Source organism: Babylonia areolata, chromosome 19, assembly GCF_041734735.1.
Source record: "Babylonia areolata isolate BAREFJ2019XMU chromosome 19, ASM4173473v1, whole genome shotgun sequence".
In the NCBI taxonomy this organism is placed as follows: Eukaryota; Metazoa; Mollusca; class Gastropoda; order Neogastropoda; family Buccinidae; genus Babylonia; species Babylonia areolata.
Window position 1 is genome coordinate 14,782,503 of NC_134894.1, and position 10,000 is coordinate 14,792,502.

General features: G+C 45.8%; 1 protein-coding gene across 5 annotated transcripts in view; it reads left to right on the forward strand.

Moving 5' to 3' along the window:
• LOC143294076 (uncharacterized) overlaps positions 1–10,000 on the forward strand; it is a 48,986-nt gene that overhangs the window by 27,425 nt on the left and 11,561 nt on the right. For all 5 annotated transcript variants that reach the window (XM_076605495.1, XM_076605493.1, XM_076605497.1 and 2 more), the window contains 3 exons: positions 2,478–3,322; positions 7,233–7,402; positions 9,018–9,165. In XM_076605495.1, coding sequence (XP_076461610.1) covers positions 2,875–3,322; positions 7,233–7,402; positions 9,018–9,165 — 766 coding nt within the window. In that variant the 5' untranslated portion in view covers positions 2,478–2,874. The remainder of the gene's footprint in view (positions 1–2,477; positions 3,323–7,232; positions 7,403–9,017; positions 9,166–10,000) is intronic.

Below are 10,000 nucleotides of genomic sequence, written 5' to 3' on the forward strand. Positions count from 1 at the left end.
TAGAATACTGAACTAAGTTTGTTTCTTGTTGACATGACCGCGTATTACTTGTTGTTTCGTTATGTGATCATGTGTTTGCACCCCTTCACTAGAGGTAATGGCCTATACCTGAATAAATTATCCGTACCCCCCCCCTCTCTCTCTCTCTCTCTAGTGACAAAAGTCGAACCTTTAACTGGGCCTCTTGCAGTAAAAACTGCCTAGACAGATACGGATTTTCAGATGTCTGGTTAGCGGGCGGAGTAGTCAATATACAGGCTTTTATGCGAATTTTCAGGCAGAGAATGGCTCAGTGACTGTTTTCAACAGGACTGGTCCGGTAAATGTAATTCCTGTGACCGTTTCGAAACATATCGCTCATTTAAATCACTTTTACAGCCAGAACCTTACTTCAAGGTAAACTTTGTAAAATTTAGAATTGGTATAAATGGTCTGAAAAATAACAAACGATATTGCGATAACATAAAGACATGTCCTTTCTGTGACCAAATAGAGGATGAACTTCATTTTCTGCTACATTGTGATGTCTACAGACAATTGAGGGAGAAATATATTTTTAAACATAGGCAGTTTAGTAGAGATCGTCATGTAGAATTGGCACAAGTATTAAAAAAAACGAAGATGTGAACATAACTAGAGATGTTGCGATGTACATATTCTATGCGTTCACGAAAAGGCAAGAACTTGAAGCAGGATTTTAAGTTTGGACACAAAACCCTTATTTTCATTTCAAGAAATGTGTTGCGCGGTGTTTAAACCTCTGGTATTTTTCCATTTATTTACTCATTGTCTTTTCTTTTTGCGATCATGTGTGTGCATGTGCACCTCAAATGTTTACAGGCCGGACTCGGAGGTCTAATATTAAATTCCTTGAGTCTCTCTCTTTCTCCATTTAGCTATGCTTCTCAGTATCTCGCTAGCGCGTCATTTTATTTATATTTATTATTATTTATTGTTTTTGTTTTTGGTTTGTTTTGTCTTGTTGTCGCAAACAATCACAAACGGAAGTCGCTTTTTGTTTCAGAAACTGAAAATTAATGATGAAATAAATCACATGTCTATGGCTTTACCGTCTGGTGAATCTGAGTTCCGAGCATCAGGAACCACGTGCGATATCTCAGCTTTCTGCCTGCACCGGTTGATGGTCTCCACGGTGGTGCTATACTTGGCTCCAGAATCAAGGAAGGCGGTGGTGGAAGCGTTCTTGGACTTGGATGTCGTTCAAAACTTGAAAAAGAAGAGGAGGAGGAGGAAGAAGAAGGGGGATGGGGGTGGGGTGAAGGCCTTATATTAATGTTGGAAATGTGAAGGTGTTATGTTTTGGCATGATACTGTTGGTTTTTTTTGTGTGTGTGTTTTTGTTTGTTTGTTCAGTTTGCTGTTATGTGGCAGTTGTGCTGTGGTTTTCGGAATTGTCTATTTGATGGTAGGTAACTTTTCCGCTATAGTTTGGAAAAGGAGCACAGACATGTTGGAGGAAACCACACCATCACAAGCACCTGTCATTTCGCTTCACTGTCAGCAGTGCCACTTCTTTTTGTCTGTCTATGCGCGCACGCGCCTGTTTGGGGGAGCGGGGGGGGGGGGGGGGGGTGGATGTCAGAAGTTAATAAGGCCAAGGAGGGAGATAAGGGGGCTGAGGGGTGGGGGAGAGGTGTGTGTGTAAACGTGTAAGTGATCGTTCATCTCACATTGCTGTTTTGTATTGTGGGATTTTTTTTGGGGTGTGTTTTGTTCATTATTCTGAAACATTATATGGCTTAGTTCATGTGTTTTGTTTCCTTGAGCTTGTATATCTTTACCATGGTAATTTATATATTTTCCAGCGCGAACTTTTTAGAATTTTTATTTATTTATATTTATTTATTTATTTTTATTCTTATTTTTTACTTGTCACCGCTTAAACTTGGAAATTTCTATGCTTCCCAGCCCAGATTTGGCATCTTATAAAACGCTTTCCACCGCTTATCTAAAATTGTGTTCTTATCAGCGCTTACTCAGTAATTTCTATGCTACCGAGCGCTAACTTTGTAATTATGTACTTCCCAGCGCTTACTTGGTATTTTTATACTTTCCATCGCTTATCTGTAATGTCTGTCAATACCGCGCGTACTTGATAAATTAGGCGCCTTTCAGCGCTCACCTAGAGATTTATCCACTTTTCAGCGCTTACGTAGTAATTTCTATGTAGGCTATGTACTTCTCCACGCGGCGATGACTTAGTAAATTCCTATACTTTCCGGATCCGGTGTGGAGAAAATGGACCAATCGGTTCTATGATCCCTCCTTCCTTGACAACACTGAAAACTGTAATTCTGTTTTCACCATCACCTCCACCCTGCCCTTTCCCCATCAACCCCATCTTCCCTCTCCCTCTCTCCTTCCTCTTCACTCCCCCCGCCTCCATCCCTCATCCCCCACCTCCACTCAACCCATTCCTCGGAGTGTTCAGTCATCGCATGTTACCCCTGTTTCAGGTGTGCTGACAGTTCTGCACCAGCACGTGCCTGACGTTCGTGGACTGCCATTTCATCAGCTGAACACTTCTCACCTCGCCAAGCTGAGGCCGTGTGACAAGTCGCCCAGCCAAAGTGTGTGCACTGCGCATGGAGAGTGTTTGGTTTGTGTTGATTCGTGTGCCGTTCAAGAAGCAGTCGAGACTGATGCTGAGTTGACCAGCGGTGTGTTTTTTGCCGTGCACGGTGACAGGGTTGTTGTGAATGAGCTTTAACTTCACAGCTGAAAACGATATTAAACCTCGGGAGATTTATTAGCAAACGCTTCATTCTTATTGTGGAAACGGTTATGAGAACCAACCACCGCGGATCTGGGCAAAAGAGCTAGGAAGACTGCTGAGACACAGACACCACAAAAATGGGGGGATGTCGACACTCGCGGCCCATGGACAGCTCTCGGACCGACCGGCAGCACGCAGAACTGAGAAAGAAGGTGTCCAACACACTCCAGAAGTCCAGAGAGAGGTACCTGTCGGCCGTTCTCACCAACAGCGAGACCAACCTGACAGAGCTGGACTCGGAGCAGCCGAAAGACTGCGTCAAAGGGGTGGACGGGAGCGCGGACAATGGGGTGAAGCCGGGTGCAGGGTATACCCCTGGACACCAGACCCCAGACCGTGAGGAAGGGTCCAAGTCTGGAAGCGAGGAATCTGACAGTAGCAGCAGCAGCAGCAGCGGGGAGGATGGGGAGGGGGAGACCATGAGCTCCGTGCAGGTGTCCTTGCTGGGCTGTGAGGAGGAGAAGAAGAAGAAGCGGAGACCCGTGAGAATCATCCGCTCGGCCGTGAAAACTGGGCTGATTAGAGGTACGTGTGTGTGTGTGTGTGTGTGTGTGTGCGCGCGTGTGTGCGTGTGTGTGCGTGCGTGCGTGCGTGCGTGCGTGCGTGTGTGTGCGTGCGTGCGTGCGTGCGTGCGGAGGAGTAGCTGAGTGAGGGGTCCGTGCGAGAGCGATGGGGATGGGGGCGTTTGTGTGTGTCTGTGTCTGTCTGTAAGATAAGATAAGAAAAACTTTATTATCTCCAATTGGAGAAATTTAGTCAGGTGCATTATCACGGCATCATAGACAAACAACATGGAGACCATCACTGTAAAGTTATTTGGATTATAACGAAGACACAGATGTAAAAATATCACATACATTGTATCGTATTTTCATTCCACACATTGCAGGCAATAATACTGAAGAAAAAAAAAGAAAAAAGAAAAGAAATAACAATGTTTTGAATATGATTGTGAGCATGACATACTATATTGCACACTGATTATGATTAAGATAAGAATAACTTATAAGATAAATTACATCAGGCGCGGCAAAACACAACCAGACAATCAGTACGCACACACAGATACAACATTAAACATTACTTGATTATACAGGAGTAATAAACATATTTTCAAATAAAAGCATTTCACATATTGGTTTTAAGATAATGTAATTAAATATGTCTAAATGAAAGTTAACATCAGTTATATTATTGTATTGAACATTCGTCCTGCATATTGCACATTCATCCTACATATTGATAACCATTGTCATGAGTTTTAAGCTACATAAGACAGTAAGTAGAACAAGGTACAACCTGTCATCCACGGACTTTCACACGAACTCACATGGAAGCGTGTGCGCTATATAATTCTCAAGTGGATTGAACCCGCGCGCGCGCGCGCGCGTGTGTGTGTGAACCCACTCCCCCCTCTCTCACTGTCTTCTTTTTCTCAGTCTCTCTGTCCCCGTCTCTGTATGTCTGTTATCTTACTTTCTCTGTTTCCCTTTCCCCATCCCTTTCTCTCCCTCCCCCTTCCTCTTCCTCCCACCTCTCTCCGACCTCTCTGTCTCTGCTTCCGCCTACCCCCCCCCCCCCAACTCTCTCCCCAACCCCAAACTTTCCCTCCCCACTTCTTTCACTCTGTTAATGCCAGCTTGTCTGTGTCTCCAGTAGCACTTTGGGGTTGACGTCAGACTGTTAACAGATCGCCGCCATATCTATAACCAGTTGGAAAGATACAGCAGACTCCAGCGATGATGTGTATGGCCCAGAAGTGTGCATTTGTTTATCATCGTGAATAATCATGTCCCCGATAGAGACAGTGCACCCAACAAGGACTGTTTGTTCCAGGGCAGTCTGGGTTAGTTTATAAGATATAGGCCTACATCCTTATATACATCAAGTGCTGAGCCAGTCAGGGCTGCACATGTGGCGTGGCGATAAATGTAGATGGATGAATCAGTCCACACACTTTAATGACGTCTCCTTGTGAAACTGAAACTGATTAAAAGCTGACTTATCCAGAATCCCGTTCATGATGATGATGATGCTGATGATATTTAATGATTCCATATTTCATCATCGTCTTCGTTGTCATCGTCGTCATCATCTTTGTGACTCTTCCGTGAAAACCTCTAGGTTTGGATGACAAATGAAATATAATGATTCAACATCATCAGCAGCAGTACCATCATCATCATCATCGTCATTATCAACTTTCACAAAAACAATAAAAACAGCAATCAATAGCGTTAACGTGGACAGATAATGACCCATTATTTTGCGGGAATTCCAACGTGGGCGAATGCCGACACCGACACGGCATACACGTTTTTCCCCCCCACTTTCTAGGGAAATGGTGACACAGAGAGAGAAGAGAGAGAGAGAGAGAGAGGAGGGGGGGGGGAGGGAGGGAGGGAGGAGTTATACTGGCTGATGAGGAAGGGTTTGGGTGGGTAAAAGGGAGTGTCAGAGAGGCCGCAGTGGTGGTATACTAATTATGCCTGGCAATACGACAGCGGAGATAATAGCCACGTGCTGATTACTGATGTGTTATTACCACTGCCGATGAAAGGGACGGAGCGCACTGAGACAACGGTCGGTCGTTCGCTGTGCAATTTGCTGTCTGTGGACATGGCGACGTGTGTCCCTGTGAGTGTTGGGGTGCCGGTGCTGTCTGGCGGCACGACAGGGGTGAAAGGGTTCTTTCATGGCTCGTTATTTTCTATCTGTTTGTTCTTGTCTGTGTTATTTCGTTTGCTGGTATACTCGTGTTTAGTTACGGCTTTTGTCAGTTTGTCAATCAGCATGAGTCCCTCGCTTCTGTTTGACTGTTCTCTCTCTCTCTTTCTCTCTCTCTCTCTCCTTCCCCTCTCTCCTTCCCTCTCTCTCTCTTCCCCCATCTCTCTCTCTTCCCCCATCTCTCTCTCTCTCCCCCATCTCTCTCTCTCTCCCCCATCTCTCTCTCTCCTTCCCCCTCTCTCTCTCCTTCCCTCTCTCTCCCCCATCTCTCTCTCTCCTCCCCCTCTCTCTCTCCTTCCCTCTCTTCCCCATCTCTCTCTCTCCTCCCCTCTCTCTCTCCTTCCCCCCTCTCTCTCCCTCCTCCCTCTCTCTCCTCTTCCCCCCTCTCTCTCCCTCCTCCCTCTCTCTCCTCTTCCCCCCCTCTCTCTCCCTCCATCTCTCTCTCTCTCCTCCTCCTCTGTTCTTTCTCTTTCCCATCTCCCTTTCTACCATCAACACAGCCACCCTCGTTAGCAGCAGCAGCAGCAGCATCGGTTGCACATCAACGGTGGCCAAGTTGTAATGTGCCCAACTAGGAAGCGAGTGTCCGAGGGTTCGTAGTCCCATATGCGGACGCGGGTTTTCACTGTCTGATCCTCCAGACCTTGAGTGGTGGTTTGGGTGCTAGTCACTCAAACGAGACGATAAAAACGTGGTCTCGTGAACAGCAAGCACCTCGGCGCACGTGAAATATCCAACAACAAATTGACATTGTCCCTGGCAAATTTCTGTTGGAAGTAGTAAAATGAAGACACTTGCAGACAGAAAAAAAAGGTGGCGCTGTGCTGTGGCAACGCGCTCTCCCGGGGGTGAGAAACTCGCGTTTCAGTCACTGGACGTCTGTTACAGCAACAAGAAATATAATGCAACACGGCAAAATGCATCTTTCTTCCAACTTCCACTCCTCTGTGTGACAGGCAGGGTGAACGCCCTCGGCTTGTTGTGAACACTGCTCATACCGTCTGGAGGGTAAAAAAAGTGGATATTGCCTAGTACAATACAATGTTGGTACAACACATCCCAAGCTAAACTCATGACAATGACAGCAGTAGCAGACTCGCAGACAACGCAGACGACAGAACAGACAGACGATCGTGGTTGCTGCTGACTGAAGATGACAACAGTCAGTAATGGTGGCATGTCTCTGAGCCAGCATGCTTGATTTTATATATATATATATATATATATATATATATATATATATATATATATATATATATATATATATAATCAATGAAATATCTATTTCTAAATTCATTATTTTTAAATACAGTGAATTTGTCGTGTATGCTTACTCACTTCCGGCACGTATACATTATTTTACGCTGTATCTGTTGTGTATAACGCTGTATCTGTTGTGTATAACGCTGTATCTATTGTATGTTTTCTTCTTCTTACCTTTTCTTCCTAAAAAAATGTATATCTTTACCAGACCAACAGACAACAACAAAGAACACAACACCACAAATATAATAATATATATGTATTGGTTACATGAAATATGTAACCGTTTTCATGTGCCACACCACGGGGATTCCTGAAATAAACACGTCTTGTCTTGTCTCTTCTCTTGTCTTGATGACAACGATGACGATAACGATGACGATGACGTTCACGATGAAGATGACGATGCTGATGTTGATGTTGACGTTGATGTCTTGATGCACAGGGAGGCCCTCGTTCCAGCCCATAGGTCGCTATGACCGTTCAGCTTCTTTCCACGACGAAGTGGACCGCAAGGCGGCGCGGACCGACCCCGCTCGCTTCACCTACCCCTTTGAGAACCTCGTCTTTGAGGGGGGAGGCAACAAGGGGCTGGCTTACTGCGGGGCTGTCAGGGTCAGTTGTTTCCCTTCATTCATTCCGTTATGCTGTATCGGGGGTGGGTGGGGTGGATAGGCGTTTGTGGTGGTGGTGGTGGTGGTGGTGTGTGTGTGTGTGTGTGTGTGTGTGTGTGTGTGTGTGTTAGAACATAACAGAACAGTGCCATGAAACCTTGAGATTTATAACTTAATACTATACAATAAATCGCATAAATAAGCGCATAGAGCTTCAAGAATACGCGCTATCGCAGCACTGAAGTCTTGATACATAAATACAATACAAATATGATTATTTCCAGTTCGCTGTGTATCGATAATAATGTTAACCAAAGTCATGGACAAATTTCGCCAGCCATGGTTGCAATCATCCTTGTAACGATATGCCATGCTAGGTGTATTTCTCCAACTCGTGTCTTTGGATCATCCGTAATAATGCGTGAGCGTGCGCGCGCGCGCGTGTGTGTGTGTGTGTGTGTGTGTGTGAATGATTCTCATCATGCATGTCTTCCTCTTCAGCCACCCTTCACTTTTCATCTCCTGTCCCTCCCACTCCCATCTACCCCTCCTCACCTCTCCGCCGGCCCTGCAGTCTCTTTTTCCTTCTGGTGAAACTTTACATGATGTGGAATGACCACTGCTACTACTACTTCTGGACACTAGTTTATATAACGCGATTTTTCCCCAGAAATACTGCTCAAAGAGCTTGACTTTTCGCCCCTCCCTCCTCCATACCTACCCCCTACACCTCCCCCCTCACCTCCCTCACCTCCCTCACCTCCCCCCCACACCTCCCCCCCACACCTCCCCCCACCTCCCCCCCACAGACACACACAGAAACACGCGCCAAAATAAACGCGCGTAGTTTGAGCATTGGAAATCGCCCCGGCAGCAAACTGAAGACGACTGCTGCACACTGTATGTATGATTTACTCCCTGGTTACCGTTGTCAACTGTGATTATTGACAGGACGCAATGGGTTGCCCTAGGTTGACATCTAAAACATTTGTGTTTTTATGTATACTATATTGGTTGACTGATTTCTTTCATGTATTGTTTATAGTGTTTTACACCACAAATGAAATAATTTCTCTTGTTGAGATAATGAAATATTCTGTATCTGTAATGATACTACTACTACTACTGCTTCTACTACTGGACATTTATGTAGAGCGCTTTCTTTCCCAGAAATACTTTAAAAAAAAACCGCTTTACATTTCAATCCCCCCACTCCTCCCCCTCTCCATTACACCCCTCCACCACCACCACCTATCCATCCACGCACACGCACACACACACACACACACACACACACACACACACACACACACACGCACACGCACACTAACACACACACGCACACTAACACACACACACACACACATACACACATAACACACAACACACACAGAGAAACACGCGCCAGAACACACTCGCACAATTTGAACACCGGAAACCACGGCCATATCCACGTTTCTTCCCCTCTTCTCCTTGTGTGACTTGTGGAGTGAACGTCCACGCCTTGTTGTGAACATTGCTCATTCCGTCTTGAGGGGGGAAATTTGTGGGTTTTGCCCAAACCACCCAGCCAACTGAACTACACGCTGATAAACAAAGTGCCCACTGTTGCGCAGTTCCTGGAGGAGCTGGGCGTGATGAGGCAGGTGAAGAGGTTTGCCGGGGCCAGTGCCGGGGCCATGGTGGCCGGACTGCTGGCTGTCGGCTTCAGCGCCGGGGAGATCGAGCAGTTCCTGTCCGCCCGCATTGACCGTGTCTTCCTGGGTGAGCTCACACACACACACACACACACACACACACACACACACACACACACACACACACACACACACACACACACACACACACACACACACACACACACACACACACACACACACACACACACACACACACACACACTGAGGTGGGTGCAAAAATTACATGAGAATAGTCTTGAGCACCGAAGACCCTGTCTTCCATATGAGAACAGTCTGAGAAACGAAGCCTAGAGGTAACGCGTCCGCCTAGGAAGCGAGAGATATATGAGCGCACTGGTTCAAATCCCGGCACAGTCGCCAGTATTTTCTCCCCCTCCACCAGACCATGAGTGGTGGTCTGGACGCTAGTCATTCGGATGAGACGATAAACCGAGGTCCCGTGTGCAGCATGCACTTAGCGCACGAAAAAGAACCAACGGCAACAAAAATCCACTTCTATAGGAAAACATATAAAAAAACCCCACAAAAACCCAAAGAAACTGCAGGCAGAAAATAATGCAAAAAACATGCGTGGCGCTCTTAGTGTAGCGACGCGCTCTCCCTGGGGAGAGCAGCCCGAATTTCACACAGAAATATGTTGTTACAAAAAAGAGTAATACAATTTTCTATATGAGAATAGTCTGTTTTACAAAGACCCTATCTTCCATACGATAATAGTCTGAGAAACAAAGACCCTGTCTTCCATAATTATGAGAATAGTCTGAGAAACAAAGACCTCATCTTTCATAAGAAAATAGTCAGAAAAACAAACACCTACCTTCTATAATTATGAGAATAGTCTGAGAAACAAAGACCCTGTCTTCCATATGAGAATAGTCTGAGAAACAAGACCCTGTCTT